The sequence below is a fragment of the Stegostoma tigrinum genome, chromosome 19 (assembly GCF_030684315.1).
Source record: "Stegostoma tigrinum isolate sSteTig4 chromosome 19, sSteTig4.hap1, whole genome shotgun sequence".
NCBI classification, from domain to species: Eukaryota; Metazoa; Chordata; class Chondrichthyes; order Orectolobiformes; family Stegostomatidae; genus Stegostoma; species Stegostoma tigrinum.
Genome location: NC_081372.1, coordinates 18,518,207 through 18,539,206, shown reverse-complemented (window position 1 = coordinate 18,539,206; position 21,000 = coordinate 18,518,207). Strand labels below are relative to the sequence as shown.

General features: G+C 42.3%; 1 protein-coding gene across 4 annotated transcripts in view; it reads left to right on the top strand.

The window, feature by feature from the left end:
- lama5 (laminin, alpha 5) overlaps positions 1 to 21,000 on the top strand; it is a 296,732-nt gene that overhangs the window by 144,736 nt on the left and 130,996 nt on the right. For all 4 annotated transcript variants that reach the window (XM_059652756.1, XM_059652755.1, XM_059652754.1 and 1 more), the window contains 11 exons: positions 4,489 to 4,629; positions 5,271 to 5,408; positions 7,356 to 7,490; positions 8,702 to 8,836; positions 10,734 to 10,871; positions 13,927 to 13,973; positions 15,283 to 15,382; positions 15,569 to 15,621; positions 17,679 to 17,784; positions 19,418 to 19,517; positions 20,272 to 20,428. In XM_059652756.1, coding sequence (XP_059508739.1) covers positions 4,489 to 4,629; positions 5,271 to 5,408; positions 7,356 to 7,490; positions 8,702 to 8,836; positions 10,734 to 10,871; positions 13,927 to 13,973; positions 15,283 to 15,382; positions 15,569 to 15,621; positions 17,679 to 17,784; positions 19,418 to 19,517; positions 20,272 to 20,428 — 1,250 coding nt within the window. The remainder of the gene's footprint in view (positions 1 to 4,488; positions 4,630 to 5,270; positions 5,409 to 7,355; positions 7,491 to 8,701; positions 8,837 to 10,733; positions 10,872 to 13,926; positions 13,974 to 15,282; positions 15,383 to 15,568; positions 15,622 to 17,678; positions 17,785 to 19,417; positions 19,518 to 20,271; positions 20,429 to 21,000) is intronic.

The window sequence follows — 21,000 nt, the reverse complement described above, 5'->3', positions numbered from 1 at the left end:
AAGAGAACATTCAAACTCCACACCGTCACCTAAGGCTGGAATCGAACCCGGGCCCCTGGCAATGTGAGACAGCAGTACTAACCACTGAGCCACTGTGCTGCACCTCTGAGGGGACAGTGGAACAATTAAGAGATAACAAGGTGTACAGCTGGATGAACACAGCAAGCCAAATCAAGAACAATTATGATTGTTTGGCTTCCAAGCACTGGTATCTCCTCTACCCAGTGAGCAGGAGCAGAAGTAAATGATACCACCTGATATTTGTTTGTATTGAGCAGGGAGTTTCAACCAAAGCTTAAAATTCAACATTGCCACCTTTGTTTACTGTAACTATCTATTTCCCTATCAGGAATTGATGGACAAGTCATTGAGGAATGTTCAATGTTGCTTTATAAATCATGCTCTGCTTTTGATATGTGGTACTTTTAGGGATGTTCTGGATGTTCCACAATTCCATCTGTTTGTAATTAGAAATTCTTAGTGAAATTTTTGAGGTCTGGATTGTGGTAATTTTCCAAGGAGTTTTTTTTAAACCAGTGTTCTATAATTCCAGCCATTAATTTTCGATTTGCATGGAAGAGTGGGCTGAATTTCCATCAGATTCTCCTTTTCTGACCTAGACACAGTATTGCCCGTACCTGAACCAAGCAATCATTCTTCTTCTGTTGACCTTGAGCTGACCTTGTGTATAGGTGGTCGTTCACAGCCCCATCCAAACCTGTTCTCACTGATACCTGCATAAAGACTTGCACTTTTATAGCTGAACTGTGATAAGGAGCACGATCCCTTGATGGTCTTGTTCGTCTAACGAAGGAATGGTTGAGGAAATTTTGAAGAAGCCACTTCTTTTGACTGAACAAGAATTATTCTGTTCAGGATGAAAATTGAATCCAAGGGATGATCTGGTAGAGGTCACTAAGATAATTCAAGGGCTTGATAGGGTTAGGAATGTGTTTCCATCTTCAGATGAGTCTAGATCAAGGCTGTTATATTAAGTATGTCTCCACTGGTAATTCCAATAGGAATTTCCGGAGGATCGGCTATACCCAGTGTGGTTAGAATGGTGGCGAAGAAGGGTCAATGGACTTGACATTTTAATGCCGTTTTCTCTTCGCAGTTGCTGCTAGACTTGTTGAGTTTTTGCAGAAATTTATGTTTTTAGTTAGAATGTCTTTTGCATTTTGACCCCATTCAAGGCCTGAATGGTTGATATGGCCTCCACAGTTAGAACTCTGAGAAGGGGGGTTGACCTGTGAGAAGAGGGCACAGCTGGTACAGTTCGGTCCAAGTTCCACAATGACCATTGTTGCCTCAGAGGCTCACATCTGTAAACACTGAGCTGTTGACTCCTCCACTTGGTGTCCCTACTTTGCAAAGCCCTAGGTTCCTACCACAGTAACTAGCTGAGGTGAATAAAAGCACAATGGAGAAAGGGATGCAAGCACATGTAGGCCGGGCTAAATGCAGCTGATTGAGAGGAATCCATATCTGGCATAAACACTGGCTTGGACTGAACAAAGAATACTACGTCATGGATCAGGCCTTTCAATCGGCCAAGCCTATGCCAATGCATGACACCTTTTTAAACTTAAAAACCCCTTGTTTCTGTGCGGCCCATAGCACTCTAATGCCTGTCTATTCAGGTATGTCAAGATGTCTCTTAAAAATTGCTATCGTCTCTGCTTCCACCACCACCTCTAGAACTGCAGCCCAGGCACTTAAGACCCCCTGTTATAAAAACAAATCTTCCTTCTCGCATCTCCTTTAAACTTAGCCCCCTCTTACCTTAAACCTATGTGCCCTAAAAATTGTGATTTCTATCCTGGGAAAAAGACTATTACAGGCGAGTGGGCCTAACATCAATGGTAGGGAAATTATTGTAGAAGATTCTGTCAGATAAGACTTAGTCGTATTTGGAAAAATGTGGACTTGTTAATGATCGGCAGCATTGTTTTGTGCGGAAAAGGTCATGTCTAAGCATGCCTGTCCCACAATTTTGTAAATGTCAACAGGTCTCGTCAATGTCCCCCAAAGTCTCTGACATTCAAGTAAAAACAAATCACATTTGTCCAATCTCTCCCCGTACTCATACCCTCCAAATCACGCGACATCCTGACAAACCATTTCTGCACCCTGTCCAAAACCCCCATGATCTTAGACTGGCAACCAGAACTGTACACAATATTCCAGATACCGCCTAACTGAAGTCTGTACAACTGAAACATAACTTGCCAACTTTTATACTTTATGTCCTGACGGATAAAAGAAAGAATGCCATATGCCTTCTTGACCACCTTCTCCATTTGTGTTCCTACTTTCAGGGAACTGTAGACCTGTATTCCTAGATCCCTCTGTCTATTCATACTTCAAAGGGTTCTGCCATTTTCTGTTTACTTCCCTCATGTGTTTGACCTTAAAAAAGGAATCACCTTGCATTTGTCCAGATTAAACTCCATCTGTCACCCAAGCCTCCAGCCTAAGCATATTCTGCTGTAACCTCTGGAAATTCTCCTCACTATCCGCTGATCCCCCAATCTTAGAAAAACACCCTTCCACCACTATCTCTGTCTTTTATGACTAACCAAGTTTTGTATTCATCTTACCAGCTGGCCACAGATCCCATGTAGTTTCACCTTTTATATCAGCCTGCATGAGGGACCTGTCAAAGGCTTTGCTAAGGTCCACATAGACAACATCTAATCATTGCCCTCATCAATCATCTTTTTCACTACCTCAAAAGCCTAAATCAAGTTTGTGAAACATGACCTTTCCTGCACAAAACTGTGCTGCTGATCGTTAATAAGTCCATATTTTTCCAAATGTGAGTAAGTCTTATCCCAAAGAATCTTCTCCAATAATTTCCTTACCGTTGATGTTGGCCCACTCACCTGTAATTACCCACATTACTCCCGTTGCCCTTCATAAACAAAGGAACTACAATGCCTATTCTCCAGCCCTCTGGGACCTATCCTGTGACTAAATAGGACACAAGAATTTTGTGAGAGTCCCCGGCAACTTCCTCGCAAGCCTTCCTGAGCGTTTCTGGCATAGATCCCATCAGGTCCTGGGGACTTACTTGCTTTAAATCTTTTTAAAACACCCAACTCCACCTCCTTTCTAATGTCTACACACCCTGGCATATCAACATAACCCTGTCGAGACTCACCAACCACAATGTTGTTCTCCTTTGTGAATATCAAAGCAAAGTGTTTGTTAAGAACCCCAAACACTTTTTATAGAATATTCATAGAATCCCTACAGTGTGGAAACAGGCCCGTCAGCCCAATAAGTCCACCTCGGAGCAATCCAGCTGGACCCCTTCTCCTATAATCCACCTAATCTACACATCCCTGAACACTATGGGCGATTTAGCATGGTCAATCCGCTTAACCTGCACATCTTTGGACTGTGGGAGGAAACCAGAACACCTGGAGGAAACCCGTGCAGACACGGGGAGAAGGTGCAAACTCCACACAGTTGCCCGAAGGGGAATCGAACCTGGGGTCCCTAGTGCTGAGAGGCAGCAGTGCTAACCACTGAGCCACCATGCCGCCTCTTTCAGTAAACTTCCTCTGGCTCCACACACACATTCCCTCCTTTTGTTCTTGAGTGGACCTACCCTTTCCCTAGTCATCTTTTTGCTCCTTATATATGAAGAAAACACCTTAGGATTTTCCTTTAACCTGTTTACCAAGGATAATCCATGGCCCTTTTTGGCCATCCTAAATCCTTGTTAAATTCTTCCACGCTTTCTTTATATTCTTCAAGGGCTCCAACTATCTTCAAAATGTTAGTCAAAATGTCCTGTTGCCCCACTATAGCTAATGTGAAACCCAGTAAATTTTGGCAGCTCTTGGGTTTATCTCAGTAAGACAATGAACAATATCTTCTAATTACTGTGAAGAATCCAGTTTAATTTTAAGAGAAGATTTTCAAAAGGGCAGTATTTCATTTGACATTATTTGGGTGGCATGGTGGCTCAGTGGTTAGCACTGCTGCCTCTCTGTGCCAGGGACCCAGTTTCGTTTCCAGCCTCAGGCAACTGTCTGTGTGGAGTTTGCACATTCTCCCTGTGTCTCCGTGGGTTTCCTGCAGATACTGCAGTTCCCTCTCTCAGTCCAAATGATCGGTGGATTGGCCAAGCTAAGGGATGTACAGAGCTAGGTGGATTAGCCATGGGAAATGCCGGGTTACATGGATAGGGGAGGGGTGTGGATCTGGGCGGTTCGATGTGAATTCGATGGGCCAAAGAGTCTGCTTTCACACTGTCATGTTTCTATGACTGTATGATTACTTGTAGCATGTGCTGGACAATTGTAGAGAAATAGAGAAATTAATCACATGTACGTACAACATTTAGGTGCAAAATTTGTCACTCAGTGTGTCTGAGTAACGATTCTGTAAGAGGGAGTGAAGTGGAGATTTTGGATGTTCTGATAATGTCCCCTTGTACACTTAGTTGTGTTGCTGTGCTTCTCTTTACCTTAGACTGTGACTGCAGTGCAACGGGAACCCAGAACAATGACTGCCAGCCAGACCCAAGCACGGGGCACTGTAACTGCAAGCCAAACTTTACAGGTCGCTTCTGTAAACAGTGCATGCCCCATCACTTTGGTGCAAACTGCCAGCGTAAGTTAACCCTACGCTCAAGGGCGAGTCAAAAATCTGTCAAAATGCTGCCACTTAAGATGCCAGCTAGTAGATGTCTGGGATTTCGGGGGGAGGGGCAGCGGTGGGCAGTTGTATCTAAACGGCAACTTGTCTTGTTCTCAAACTTACAACAATATCTTGCTTTGGAGAAGCCCTTTGGAATAACATTTTATGTTAGAGTAGATGACGGAGAGGAAAGAGGCAGAAAGTTTTAGGTTGAGAATTCCAAAACTGGAGGCAAGGCAGCTGAGATACAGGCACTGATGGTGGAACAGAGGAAAGCAGAAGTAGGTAAGAGCCTTGAACTGGAGGTGTGCAGCAATTGCAAGAGTTTTAGGGCTGCAGAAAATTAGAGTGACGGCGGAATGTGATCGCGGAGCTATTTGCAAACTGCAGTGAGAATATTAACTTGTAGTCCATCTGACATTGCTGCGGAAGGTATAGTTCACTCCAGTGTAATGTACTACCTAGTCAGCTGGCCCATAGAAAAATGTTAACGAGGACAGTAACGTGGAAAGCCTAACGTGTTGTTGGCAGCGTGGATGAGTTTAGGCTTCTTTGCTGTGTGACTGTTAAATTATCCCATGCTCACTGACCATATAATTGTTATATGATTGCAGCATGTCGTTGTTTGGGCCCAGGCGTTACTGGTGGGAGCTGCAATGAAGAGACTGGACAGTGCATTTGTCGTCAGGGGTTTGAAGGTTTCTACTGTGACCAGTGTGCCCCTGGCTACTTCAACTATCCACTCTGTCAACGTGAGTCAGCTTTCGTTTACAACCTGTATAATTCTGTACAGATGGAAGTACACAGAGCATAAATGAAGTAAAACCTCTACTGGTTATGTTTTAGAATTCTCTTCAAACATTAGGAAAACTTTAAAATATGTACTGCTGTCAGCAAAAGAATCGACAAGAAAATTGCCGACTTCAATTTTCCATAGCTTCCAGTGGGAGATTATATAGGGTATTTTGTAAATACGTTCTGAATAAAATTAATAATTGATATAATTGGATTAATAGTGATTTTTAAGTTTTACAATTCTGATCTAGTAACTACTTGAGTTTCTAGTTCTGTCACTCCCGACATTTCATCACTTCCAGAGTGTAATAATTATTTAACAGCAACAACTTATACTTAAGTAGCGCCTTTAACATTTTGGAACATCCCAAGGTGCTTCACAGGATTATTAAAAAGAAATATGGCACTGAGCTATATGAGGAGACATTAGCTCAGATGACCAAATGCTTTGTCAAAAAGGCAGGCTTCAAAGAGTGTCTGAGAAGGGAGGAAAGATGGAGTGGCAGAGGGAAGTAATTTGGGGCTATACTAACTAAAAACACAACCACCTATGATAGACCAGTTAAAATCAGGGCTGCACAAGAGACTGGAATTGTATGAGCACTAGATATCTTGGAGAGTTCTGAATTTGGAGGAGATGACAGAAATACAGAGATAGGGACAGAGACAAGGCGGTGGAGGAACATAGTGAAAACATGAATGTAAATCTTAAATTGTGGTGCGACTTAACCAGGAACTTGTGGAGATTAGGGATGATAGGGAAATAGGTCTTGCTGTAAATTAAGACATGGACTGTAGATTTTTGGATGACCTCATGTTTAGAGACAGAAGGATTTGGCAAACTGCCCAGCAATGCATCAGAATGACCGAGTCTCAAGGTAATAAGGGAAGGATTAGGGCTTCAGCCAGAGAAGCTGATTGATGGTACAGGAGTAGAAATAGGCAGTCTTAGTGATTGTATAAATGTGAGGCTTGTAGTTTACCTTGGGAGAGCAAGATTGTGAACAGACTGCCTTAGCTTCAAAGCATCACCAGGAAGAAGGATAGAGTTCGCATTCAACAGTGGACAATGGGTCATTTTCCCCAAAATTTAATTGGAGTAAACTTCATCCGGTACTGGATGTTTCACAAAGATTCTACTAATTTAGAAGCAGGCCACCTGTCATTCTTATCTTGTATTCAGTTACCAACCAAAGTCAAAAATCTAAATAGAGCTCTACTCAACAGATAGACTTATTGAGCACGTCTAAAAGCAGGAATTGTACTTTGTGGTTTTAAAGTGAATTTTTTCTGGTGGAATTCACGCTGTCTTTTGGAGGCTTACCATGCCTTCCAACACCAGACGTTGGCCAAAGTCATTTCAGTTGCTCAATTCATCCTTGACTTTAAATGCAGCAGGCCAATTTTGCTCTGCTCAATAATATCGAGAGTTCAAACAGATGATTGGGAAACTGTCAGATCCCTTACACTTTGTTCCATCTCCCTTTCTTATCTGTAACTGCAGTATTTTTGAATTCCACTTTTTTGGCTGTTGTGTTTGCTTACATAACAACAATTATGGCATTTCAAAGTAATGCATTGTGTGTGAAACACTTTCAGGCTCTCCTGTGACATGTAGCGGTAAAATGATCTATAGATACAACTCCTTCCTTCTTTTGAAGTTTGTTTTCCTACCATATTAACAGATACTTACATAAAAAGCTCTTTTCAATCAGCTTGGTTTTAAGTTACCTCTGGAAAAGGTTTTTGAGTTTCAATCTGCTGAGAAATATGAACTTCAGTCCCTTTTCTACTTAATTCCCAGATACCAATGCTAGCTAGAAACTGAGGAGAGCAGAGAGAGCTCCCAAGTGGGCACTTTCAAAGTTTGACTTTGTCTTTTTCTTTGCTATATTTTCCTGCAGTGTGTAGCTGTAGCATTGCTGGTAGCTTGCCTGAGGTTTGTGATCACGCTGGCCGTTGCCTGTGCAAGCCCGAATTCGATGGAGCTCGCTGTGACCAATGTGCTACTGGATTCCACTCCTACCCTCGCTGCCATGGTTAGGAATTTTCATGCAATGGATCTTGACAAAATACTGCATTGACCAAAACACCAATCCCTGATATTCACGGGGAGGGAGTTACGGGTGGACTTGTAGCAGGTTGGGCATTCGGAGGCAAGGGGAGCGTCAAAGTGCTCCCGAATGTAACAGAGGGGTATCTTTACAACAGTAATTCTCTTGTTTCCCTGACAAGGCAGCTCACTGGCCAACTGGTGAGAAGGTCAATGTTATGAGGCCATGCCTGGGAGCAGGAAAGGGAGAGTAGATGTAGAATCGAGGCTTGACCTGACTGGTGGAGGTAGGGGGCAGTGGATCACGGTAGCAGGAGAAATCATGGGCTGGAAGCCAGTCACAGCAGGTAAACGTACGGGAGCCCTACGAATGCTGATAGAAATTGCACTCTCCTGCTGGATCAGGCATTTCTCACCTCCCTTTAGAAACTCGTTTGGGCTCAGCCTCATTCACAATGTAGCAGTTAACTCGATAACCCCAACTCCCAGACTCCTCTCTTCAAACTCCCAACTCTCCAACTTGACAAAACCAAAACACCCCAATCCTGTGACTCCTTCCTGAGCCACTGCCCCTGATCTGGCCTGACCCAGGCTCGCAGCTGATTGACACATTCTGATTTGCCTCTCTGGACTTGAGCTAACTAAAGCCTGCGATGTGATGACCGCTTCTGACACATCCTGACTATCTGCCTCCCCACCTTAATCATCCACGTATACTCCCTACACACCCAATGCCCTACCCAGCCACCACCTCGAATGCAACCCTGTGTACATGCCCCCTTATTCTCCTCCCCCCAAGCCTGGCACCTGCCCAGCTTCCAATAAACACCCTGATCCAGTTATATCATCCACACTCAGTCACACATTGGCAGTGCAACATTTATAGAGTTTTTCATTCCGTGTTAGTGAATGAACACACCAGAATGCAACAGCTAAGGCTTTCGTCCCAACAATCCAGTGCTACAAGGAAGGGAATGTCTATTTGACCCCAAGGTCCATGTTTTTGACAAAGCTGACAGGGGTGGTCTCAGCCCGAACTGCAGGGCTCCATTGGGGTAGGGTATAAGTCGAAGCAGAAGCAGTGGCCCAACAGCTTTTGCCATCCCTGGAAGATTCCAGCCTAAATTCCTTTGATCAGAGTCCATCGTGTTGCTGTAGCTCAAGTGGCTTTGGACTGACTTGCCTTCTTTTCACCAGCTTGTTCCTGCGATGTTCGTGGGTCAGTGGACAATTTCTGTGGGTCTACAGGCCAGTGCCAGTGTCATCCCAGTTATGCAGGCCCCATGTGCAACCAGTGTGCACCTGGTTTCTATGGATACCCCAGCTGTACAGGTGAGAAATGTTGTTCAGTGCACGCCATGTGAACCAAACCACTTAGCTCAAAAGCAGAACTTCCAAAGCGCCATTTTAGAAATCTAAAACTTATGATTTCATTTTAGGTCTGGTTCGCAGAGTGTGGTAAACACTGCTAAATGTGAGAGAGGGTATGCAGAACTTTCATGTGACCTCCCTTTGAGGCTCTTGTGGCACAGTGGTAATGCTCTTGACTGGGAGACTCAGGCCCAAGTCCCACCTGCTGCAGAGGCATGTCATAGCCTGTCTGAGCAGGTCGATTTAACATATCAATGAACTCTATACAGTCAGGATAGACAACTCTGGAGGTACAAAAAGAAGGAAAATTCAGCGGAGGGGCAGTCAGGGAGACATCGAGAACAGAGTTGGTGGGATGAGGTGGAGGTTCCGTTGCAGTTTAATGACTTTGTCTGGATCTGAAACACCCAGAGTTTAGATCTCAAGCTCACCATAGAGGCAAGCAGGTAGAAACAATACAGGATAAATCATTCTGCGATATGGATGGGAACATCAAAGTGCAGGACAGGCTTGGAATTTCGAGACATGCTTGGAATTTCAGAACAATTGGTCACCCTGGATAAAGTTCCCAGTCAGGATGATGGAAAGCAAACTGAAGATGGTGATATTCCGTACATCTGCCATTGTTGTTCTTCAAGGTGGAAGGTGCCATCGAAGAAGCCTTAGTGAATTGTTATCACGTGCATTAGTGGCGGAGAGAGTGCATTTTTACAAAGTGGCTGGGGTGCTGGCCAAGCAGGCTGTCCTGTCCTGGGTGGTGTTGTGCTTCTTGAATGTTTCTGGAGCCACATTCATCCAGACAAGTGGGGAACATTCCATTCGCCTTCTCAACTTGAGCCTTGTCGATGGTGAATGGGATTTGAGAAGTCAGGAGGTCAGTTGTCTGTTACAGCATTCAGTTTCTGACCTGCTCTTATAACCACAGTATTGATGATGGTGGGCCCAGTTACATTTATGACCAATGATGACCCACAGGGTGTTGATGGTGAGGGTTTCGGTGATGTTAATGCTATCGCGGAGATGGTTTGAACTACTCTAGTTAGAAATATTAATATATTTTACAAAGTTATAATTTTCCAATAGCTGCTGTAATGGAGGCAATGTTGCCCTGTTCACAGCACAATCTCTGATTTGCACCAGTATTGTGCCTTTCAAATTATAAACCATTGTCACTTTACAAGGAGACTGGTAAATGAGAAGGGAGATAGAGGGAGAAGGAAAGGTGATAAATGAGTTGAAGTTAAAGAAGTAGGTTGCAAGGAGGGGGAATAGTGTTAATAAAGCCTAAAGGTTTAGTATAAAAATACAATAGTATCAGGCCTTGACTGAAGACTCCAATGACGGAGACTAATGTGCTTGGTGAGGTAAACATATCTATAGCACACAGTAGATCAGAATAGGATGAATGAATGGTGCTTGCTGGGGTGTAAAGTCACAGCAAAAAGGCAGAGGACAGGTTCTGATCAGAAACACCTAACAGCACGTTCCCAGTTTGGTAAAACCGTTCTAGAGTGACACTAGCTCAGTTGTAACCAAGGTTAAATCATATAATATTCCTAAACAACAGGAATACAGTTATCCATTCTCAGATAAGTACACTTTGTTTCAATTTCTGTTTTATAAAGTTGGCGTGTTATTTGACAGTGGATATTTCAAACATAGTCCCTTTGTTGCTATGAGAGAGTTCCTTCTTGATATTTATGGTAACTGACTCTCTTCTACCACAGTCTATGTACTGTAGTACGGAAAGTTGGGTGTCTATATTGTAAAGTGGAGAGAGTTCTCAATCTTCAGCAAGATATAGCACAACGTGCATGAAACAAATTCTTATCATTAACCAGTGGTTTGTTTATTGCAGCTTGCCGCTGTACCTTGGAAGGCTCATATATTAACTCTTGTGACCAAGAAACTGGGAGGTGTAGCTGTCGCCCACTTGTGACAGGGCTGCACTGTGACACATGTGTCGAAGGAGCTTATGGGTTTCCTGATTGTCAAGGTAAAGGCTTTTGTTGCATTCTTTTGTACACTCTATTTCACAGTTGTTTCATTGAAGTAGGGTTTCACTGAGGTGGTAAATTCATAACTAAGAAAGGGACAACGATGGAATGGAAGCTATGAGGAGGCAAATGGAATGTGAGGCTCTGAGGGCTTGAAATTCATCAGTGTAGTTGTGCTGATGTCTCTGTAAATGGGGACAGATTTGCCTGTCTATTGTGTTTATTATACAGAGGTGGCAGGCAAAACATAACCCAGAGTTTCTCTTGCTCTTGCTGTCTCACTTTCTTGCACTCTCTCTCTCATTTTCTCTCTCGCTCTCTTTCCCCATTTGCGTGTGTTCACACGCTTGCTTGCTCACTGTCTCTTTTCTTGTGCGTGTGCTCGCACTAGAACATAAGAACTAGGAGCAGGAGTAGGCCATCCGCCCGCTCGAGCCTGTCCCACCATTTAATAAGATCATGGCTGATCTTGTTGAGACACAGCTCCACTTACCCGCCCTCTCACCATAACCCTTAATTCCTTTACTGTTCCAAAATTTATCTAGCCTTGCCTTAAAAACATTCAGTGAGGTAGCTTCAACTGCATCACTGGGCAGGGAATTTCACAGATCCACAACCCTTTGGGTGAAGAAGTTCCTCCTGACCTCAGTGCTACATCTGCTTTCCTTTATTTTGAGGTAATGTCCTCTAGTCCTAGATTCTCTCTCTGTCTCCACCTTATCCATTCCCTTCGTCATCTTACATGTTTCTATAAGATCTCCCCTCATTCTTCTGAATTCCAATGAGTACAATCCCAGTCTACTCAGTGTCTCCTCGTAATCCAACCCTCTCAACTCTGGAATTAGAGTAAATCTACTCTGCACCCACTTCCAGTGCCAGTACATCCTTTCTCAAGTAAGGACACCAGAACTGCACACAGTACTCCCAGGTGTGGCCTCACCAGGACCCTATACAGCTGCAGCATAGCCTCCCTGTTTTTAAACTCCATCCCTGTAGCAATGGCAGACAAAATTCCATTTGCCGTTTTAATTTCCTGCTGCACCTGTAATCCTCCTGTCCTTTATTGTTTCACACTGTCATGGTCTCTCTCCTTACCCACCAACATCAAATGGAAATGTAGTGGGTAAGTTTCTTTAGTGAAATGCCAGCTCCTGGAATAAAGCCTGTAGGTACAATAGATGCATTGCTCATTTGAGACGTCAGGGAGTTTGATCTTCTATACGCTCGTTTCTAATATGATTTGTCTTCTGAACTCTCTGGCGTGGAAGTCAAATGTAGATTCTGTCAGTCATTACTGAACATTCACTGAGTTATCCCCAAGGAGGCGAAGACAAAATCCATTTCAATGCTCAGGGGTTTTGGGAGTATTCAGCCCAGCAAGTCAGCTTCATCATTTTAAAGGCCAAAAGAACTGCTGATGCTGTAAATCAGAAACACAAACAGAAATTACTGTAAAAGCTCAGTGAGTCTGGCAGCACCCGTGAAGAGAAATCAGAGTTAACATTTAGGGTTGAGTGATCTGTCCTCAGAATCAGGAAGACCCTTCCTTTGAAGGCTTAATTCTGATTTCTCTCCACAAGTGCTGCTGGACCTGCTGAGCTTTTACAGCAATTTCTGTCTTAGCTCCATTATTTTGCCATGCCAAATCTTTGTCTTAAATCTTGATTTTGTGCCGTCTCAAATTTTGCAGCTAAATATCTAAATATCTAATACAGTGGAAATGTACACTGCATTGATACAATTGTAGAGGTTGTAGTGGACAATGAAGCAGTGACTTTATTCAGCAATGTGGGGCATGCCTGTTGTGTCTGCCCAGTATACTAGCCACTGGTGGGTTGGGGGTCACACCATGAGATATTTGGGAGTTATCCTTTCTGGATGAATTGCAACGCAGACTGGCTGCATGATAGACGAGCTACGTGGAATGACACCTTATACAAAGAAGTGATTAAGGTGTTTATGAGGAAAATTAAGGTTTTAGTTGAAAAATATGAGAAGGCATAAAATTAAGGTTTAAGCAAAGGAACTGGCATGGCTGACTAATTGATGGAGCTGAAGTAAAGGTTCCCAAAACCCATGATGTGTGGAATGGATTTTGTCTTCACTTCCCGGACGATAATTTGGTGAATTGATTCTGTCAGCTCTTACGGAACAAATTCGACTTCAATGGCAAAGTGTTCAAAAGAATTAAATTCTGAAGGGTTTGGTAATAGGCAGGCAATCCACCCTGCCGCAGGTACTAAGGACCAGTGCCCTCACTACTGTGATATGCAAGTGAAGAATGGTAAACAAACTTTATATTGAGAACAAACCACTTCTACGTTGAAATGTTCTGTGACAGCCTTCCCCCGTTCCAGTTGCTTTTGCAGTGAACTCCATGAGGTGCTCACTTCATGGCTGTCAAAATACTTAAGGGCTCAGCAGGTTTTAGAAGGCTGGAACTTTACTGGCGCAGATAGAAACTATTTGGCCAGTCATATCTTGCCAGCTACAAATAGCTTTGATTGAAGCTTACAGTTTGAAATGTTAACTTCTAATTGCTACCTTCAAAGATACTGCAAAGATTGCATGAGCTTTTCCCAGCAATTTGTTTTTAATCAGATATCCAGCTCTTGATCAGTAGCAGTGTACTTTAACATGTTTGTGTGATATATGAAGGTTTCTGCATCTACTATCAGGCAACGTGTTCCAGATACCCGCAATGGTCTAAACATTTCTCAATTCCCCCCACCGGCCCCAATTCCTTTTATTCTGTGTTTCAAATCTTGTTGATGTAACTCTACATTCACAGCACCATCTGTTTTCCTTTGCAAAGTAATTATAAGTTCTTATCATTGTTGTAGTTTAATTATATATAGACAGATCTAACTTGCATCACTCACATACAATCAACATAGAAAGAAAGCAAGGAGTTTGTCTTTATAAAGCACTTGGCACATCCAGTAAGTGGTTCATGGTCAAAGTGTAAATACTGTTATTGGGTAGACAAATTTGCTGGTAAATTAATGCATTTTCATGGTCTTATCCTGTCCTTCACTTTTTATTTATATGTAGTGACTTCCTGTGACCCAGCTGGCTCTACATCTCTCTCCTCTGACATTGTAAGTAATATGCATTTGTTACACGTTAAACATTGGAATTATTCTCTGTTTTGTAAACAGGATTGTAGTTCTCACAAATGTTTTGTTAGCTTGCTTTTATAGCTGGCATTTCCTGAAACATAACAAAATTGTAAATCTTTCTTTCAATCATCGTTTACATTTTTTTACTATGCTTTGCACAAGTTAGTTTGGAGGGGTGGGGAGAGAGAAGGGTGTGTGTGTGTGTGTGTGTGTGTGTGTGTGTGTGTGTGTGTGTGTGTGTGTGTGTGTGTGTCTGGTACAATGGTAAGATATGCATTATTAGTTTATTATTTGTTGTGCAACATTATCTACAATTTAAATAATGTTGCTGGGCAGTTTAGCACCTGCCGAGGACATTATCACTAATTGGAATGAAGGCCAATGATGAACAGACCTCGATGTCTGCTACTGCTGTATAGCCCATTTGCTCTGGCCTGTCTTTGAAGCTTAAATGTAACCAAAAATATTTTTCTGTATCGAGTTGATGTAACTGCCCACATGCAGATATCCTTAGCCAGCAAGATGGACCCAATCCTGTTTTCTACATCTTTCAGGACACCAAGTGTACCCAAACATTGATACAGAAAAGCTCTGAGCTGATGTTTCACAGTAATCATCATTTAACACTGTCTTCCAAATGAGATTAGGTGGTTCTCTTTGAATTTTAAGGGCTTAAATGGAACTGACTTCATGTGGCGTATTACATAAATGCTTCCTCCCTCGTTTTGAAGGATCAGTCTGTCTCAGACATTGTCAATTTCAACCTTGCCCCTTGCCAACAAGCTGTTGCTTGTCTTGCAGAGCTGAAGCATTTCAGTAGTTTTTGGAAAATGTTCAGTGATATTGTCATGCACTTCCAGGTTTTCCCTGGAAATCACCATGGCATTCCCAAGACAACTGTTTTGTTGCTGTGATTTCCATCTATAAGCAGGAGTTAATGTCTCGTGTCAAAGATGGACAAAGAAGTGTGGCAACTTTTTAGAATTCATTATCCACTACAGCCAAAAATACCCAACATATCTCGAGATTTAGTCCATGAGTAGCATTTGTAATCCACTTTGAATGAAGGAAAAGGGTCCCACAGTCATTGAAGCATCTGAAATAGCGTAAATCAGAAACTCACTGGCCTTGTGTGCAGTTAACCCAATGGCTCACTTCCAGTGAGTGAGTGTAAGTATGGAAATGCTGCAAAGTTTAAAGAAAATTGTTACTCCAACACAAATTTTACTGATAGTTCTTGAGGCGTGGTAGAAATGATCAGAGATATTTGTGCGTCTTGTTCAAACAGGAATCCTGTCAATGTCGGGAAAATGTTGAAGGTTCAGCGTGCGATAAGTGCAAGCCTCTTTATTGGAATCTTTCAATAGAAAACCCGTGGGGATGTACTAGTAAGAAATTACTTCCAATGTCTTGCTTATTACAAATGGCTTCTTTTCCAATGACTTTCGTTGATTTTCTGTTCTAATTTACTGTCTCATGCACAGAACCTAATGTATGACATGATTAAATATATTCTTGCAGAATAGTACTTTCATAAGTCACTAACTGACTTTTTTAAATATATCACTTTTCAGGTTGTCAGTGCCATATTGAAGGTACATTAAGTGGTGTTGCAGAGTGCCTGCAGGTTAGTCAAAGAAATTTGTAGTTCAGCAACTTTTTTTTGCAAATCACTGAACTCCTAAATAAGTTACCAGGGACTGTGAGACTCCAACCCCTCTCCCTCTACCCACCATGAGTCCACCTATTTGTTGATGGGAGGTAGATTTCACTGACAAGGCCAGCATTTATTGGCCAACCCTAATTGCCCAGAGGGCAGCTAAGAGTCAACCACATCGGTTTTTAATAATGATTGACTGATGGTTACATGGCCACCAAAGTTTGGAGCTGGATGAACGCAGCAGGCCAAGCAGCAATTTAGGAGCAGAAAAGCTGACATTTCGGGCCTAGACCCTTCATCAGAAAAGGGGGAGGGGCAGAGGGGCAGAGGGTTCTGAAATAAATAGGGAGAGACGGATGGAAGATGGATAGAGGAGACGGACAAGTCGGGTTGTTTTATTGACTCCAAATTTCACAACCTGCCGTGGTGGGATTTGAACCCATGTCTTAAGAACATTAACTGGGTTCTGGATTACTAGCCCAGTGATAATACCATACTGCCATAATCTCTTCTCAAAAATGGCAAATTTGCAGACTCATCTACCTCCCCAGGCTCCGTTCAAGCCATTTTCAGACTTAAACTCTAACACGTCCTTTGGTGTGACCCCAAAGATTTGGAATGCTTTCATTCCTGTGGTCTTTAAGCAGTTATCCCTGACTGTATGAATGTCACCGGCAAAGCCGACATTAATTGCCAATTGCTGGTTGTATTTGAGAAGGTGCTGTGGGCTGTCTTGTCAATCACTGCAGGCCTGTGGTGTAAGTACACACTTGGTGCTTCTTGTAGGCAACTAAATGCCTTGCTCAGTCACTTGAGAAGCCAATTAAAGGATGAAGCACATTGGTAGAGTCTGCAGTCACACATAGACCAAATCAGATAATAACCACAGAATTCCTCCATGGAGGGCTCTTTTCTCCCCTCACCACAACAATCCAGTAATTTCATGATTATTGTGTAAAGAAACAGCATTTAATTCCAGATCTGTTAATTAATTAGACATAAGTTTCTCTGAGTGAGGTGATGAGATTTGAACGTGTGCCCCCTTGAGCATTTGTCCAGTCAAGTGTAATGGGGAGAAGGCAGCAGAATGGAATTGAGAAACATATGAACCGTGATCGAATAGCAGAGCGGACCCAATGGGCTGATTTTGCACCTGTATCCTATGATCTGTTACCACAATTCTCCCACCTTCCCGCAAAGAATTCAGAAGTGTGGTGCTCTTCGGGTAATGATGATAAGAATCTCTGGAGTTTCCCAAAACAAAAATCCTCTATCTGTGAGCTTCCTGATAAAGGCATTAATTTGATTTCCTTAAGTCTTGGTGCCTTTGCAACCCTCAGAAGCACTCAGGCCAGATGCTGAGAATTCCATAGTACCCTTGGATGGAAGAACTGGTCTGAAATTTCAAGGAACACTTCAGATAGGCCCCCAGGATCTGTGCAAGGCAGTGAAAATAGGAAGAAGATTCACCTTGTGCCTTTCCTGTTACCTCATCCTCCTTTTGGGGCACACATAGGGTTAAGTCCCAGTGCAACCAGGGATCCACAGCAAAAAATTATCCAATTCCAGTAAACTCCCACAAATTGGAGCTTTACGACCAGATTTAAAACCAACAAGCAAAAACTAGATAAAATTGTCCTATCCATCTTCATGGTGATACTAGGCTGTACAATTCAATGCAAAGAGAGGTTGATAAATCCAATCAGAGCCAAGGTGTGAGGTTCCAAAAGGCAGTCATAAAATCAAATGCACAGAAGATAGACATTTCAACCACAAGCCTAAGAGTTGGGCCTATACAAACTTGGCATGAAGGTTTTGTGTGAGGGTCTCTTTCACAAGTACCTTGCACCTTCTTCCCATTCCTTTACTAGTGTATACTTTGCAAAGAAGTCTATTTTTGCATCACCTGTGGACTTGACATTAATGTGTGGAAGTGTATTGTGTATGATTGTTCACCCAAATCTGGGAGGCTTTTATTTTGTTTCAGACGGTCTCTGTAATGCTGCTGCTTCTTTGCTTTCTAGAGTGATGGCCAATGTTTCTGTAAGCCGAATGTCTGCACTCACCATTGTACAACTTGTAAAGCAGGGTACTATAACCTCAACCATGGGAATTATTTTGGCTGTCAAGGTAAGTTACCTGTTGCCCAGCTTGTGACAGCTTTACATTTATACAACACTGAACGAGCACCAAGAATTGCAAGCCAGAATCTGAGGTGCATGACCCTTGTTTTTTCACTTTTCACTTGGTTATGACAGACTGGGGTCTCTTGCCTGTGGTTTCTGTTGACCTTCTGAAGCTCCAGTAATAAAACTCTAAATAAACTTTGGCAGCTGCGAGGACTGTTTTGTTTGGATTTCAAAGTGAGTTATTACCTGACAGATAAAAGGATTTAAAAGAGACAGCTTGTGTTGATGGAAAAGACAGCATGGAGCAACTGACAGTGCTAAGCTGCTGCACGATACATCTTCAGTCAGTTCAGTAGCATAGGCATCATGGTCAAGCACTATCTCTTCACCATTCAGCTATCCTCATGTGAATTTAAGGAAATCTCCCAAATAGTAACTGGATGAGCCATTCTGAACTCCCCCATGCTCTATATTTCTAGTTCATTGAGAAACTGCATTTCCATCAGCGTCAAATTACATTACATTATAAAGTCAATTCACCACTTCTTGCTTGATAGGCTAGGCAGCTGTGCACTTTACTCAACTTTATCCAAATGTGGATGCAGGCCATATTACATTTCCCACTTGCACCCAAAAGTTTTGAGAGAGAAAACGATGTGGGAGAAGGAACTACTTTGTCACTGAAGTTCTGAGAGCTGTGCGATGGGAATGACCAATGTCTTTGAAACTGCTGCCAGAAGATGCCAACTAAAACAGTAATCACACGGTAGCCTTTGCCAATTCCTGTTTCACTTGTTGCAAAGACATCCAGAAAAAGTCTGCTTAGCTCCAGTATTTTGTAAAAGGCGTATTTACTTTGGACACCCTTCAAAATGGGTGCCCATCCTACGGTGGGGAAGAAAAGCAAATCAAGAAGTCTGGCTATTGGCCCTCCTGCATTATCAACACGTCTGCGGTTTCTTCTGCCTGTTGGAGGTTTGAGTACTTTATGATGACTTCGAGAAAACCAAAGCTTCATTAAGAGGACAGACTCCCCCAGGTTTTTCACACAGGTTCTGAGGATTCACAATAGTGTACTTGAGTAGACTTTCAGTTGCTATGGTTTTGAAGTAGGTGGGTGAAATTTCTCAACATCCTTCAGTTCTGTGATAAGTAACTCCTTAAATTTCATCTCAGCATGCCAACCATTATTTCCCTTCTCCATTCTGCTCCTCAGCTGCCATCACTAGATCATATCGAGTGGGGCAGGGGAAGAAGTTGCCTACAAACATATCTTGAATGTCTCCAATTGATAATTTACTTTAACTGAATAATCCAAAACTTGAGAGCCCCGGTTTTTTGTGGTAAATTTGCTTATGACCCTCTTTGTATGTATTGCCAACTTTCGAACACCAAAACGTGATCTACTCTGACTAACACATCTTGTGACAGTCACATTCAGTATCCTATAACTTTGATAAACCTGGGAAAGTAAAAAAGATGGGAGCTAAAACTTTTGTAACAGGTACCGTTACACAAGATAGACTTGAAATTGTGATTGTCAGACGTGCTTCTCAACAAGCATTCTGTTTTGTTTTTGAGTATCAATTTCAAGCTTTGCAAACATAGCCATCTTAATTGTTTTTGTGCCGTAGGCTGTCAGTGTGATACAGGAGGCTCAGTGGGTAGTGCGTGTGGTGACCGATCAGGAAGTTGTCAATGCAGACAGAACATCGAAGGACGTGCATGCAACCAGTAAGAACCAGAACCATAGCTGCTATTTTCCAATGGCTATCTAAACACCTCCTTTGATGTTGAATTGCAATTTATCTTTCAGTGGTAAATTATTAGATGCATGTTTTAACTGGAACTTCTACCAGGTACTGTGCATGCTGGTGTTGCTAATTATCATCATTCAATCTGTGAGCCAGTTGTCTTCACATCTCATCAAATGAGTAATGTCACAAAGACAATTTAACTGCATCTCAATCTTGGTAGCATACTGCCACAATTTATTAATGAGGTATTTTCTTTTACTATTTGAGTTTTTGTTCACTCATCTCTTTCACTGAAAGTGATGATGTTCTGTTTGAGCCCTACGATGCATTAATTCATGTTCTTAAAGCTGTTCTGCGAATTACTATTAATAATCAACATGGAATAAGTACTGTGCAGTATCTAATGTCTTGAACCCTTTGATCTGATCAATCACACAGGAAAGGGTAAGATGAGGTCACAGAAAATTTGGATTGCAAGAAACAAAGATTTGCTCTTGTATTTGATGTTTCATAATGACTAATCACCTTCCAGTGCTTTACAGCTAATCAGCTACTTCTTGAAATATGAACACTGTTGTAGGAAGGACAGCACCAGTCGTACACAGCAAACTGCCATGGCCTGCTTCCACACTGTAGGGATTCTGTGATTCTAATTCCTCAATAACCTAGATTGGAGATGATGTCAATAACAGGTTTTCAATTCAAACTGTCTTGATGCATTCTGTTTTCAGAGCAAGGCCTGATCATTATTTCCCTGACCTGCATCATCTGGGGTTTGAGATTGAGGATGGTACGACCCCTGATGGGAGGGCCGTTCGTTTTGGCTTTAATCCACTTGAGTTTGAAAACTTTAGCTGGCGGGGGTATGCACAGATGTCTCCAATTCAGGTAAATGAGAAGAATTTAGACTTGATTGAGCAGTTAGCACTTGGATTAGGATGCTACTTTTTTCACTAGCTGCCATCTTCTAAGTTTCACGTCTCTTTTGTTCATTGAGAATGTTTGCCATTTCAAAAGTGGTTTTCGATGAGGTAAGAAACTGTGCATGTTTTCATTCATTTCTTTTGAAACTCTCTCCCACCCACTATAACAGAGCTTTGACATAGAGCAATTTATGTTAAAACACTGGTTGGAAGCATGATTATTCAGTGAGTCACTTGAAAATCGATTTTGGAATCTCTGAATCACCCAGTGGACAAAGGAATACTTGATGTTGATGCTGTTTTATATTTGGAAGGTAGAAGGTCAGTTCCATCACTCAGTACTGCCACACCTTGTCTAAATGAGCATAACAGAAAATAAAATAAATGCAAGTCATTAGAAAAATTCTTGGTACAAGTGACAGACAAAAACATTTTGTGTTAACTTAGCCATTAGTTCTGAGCTTCTGCCCAGACCGTCAGTCTTAAATCTCTGAGCTGTTGTGTCTTGTCATAATCCTTTACTACTATAAATAGGAA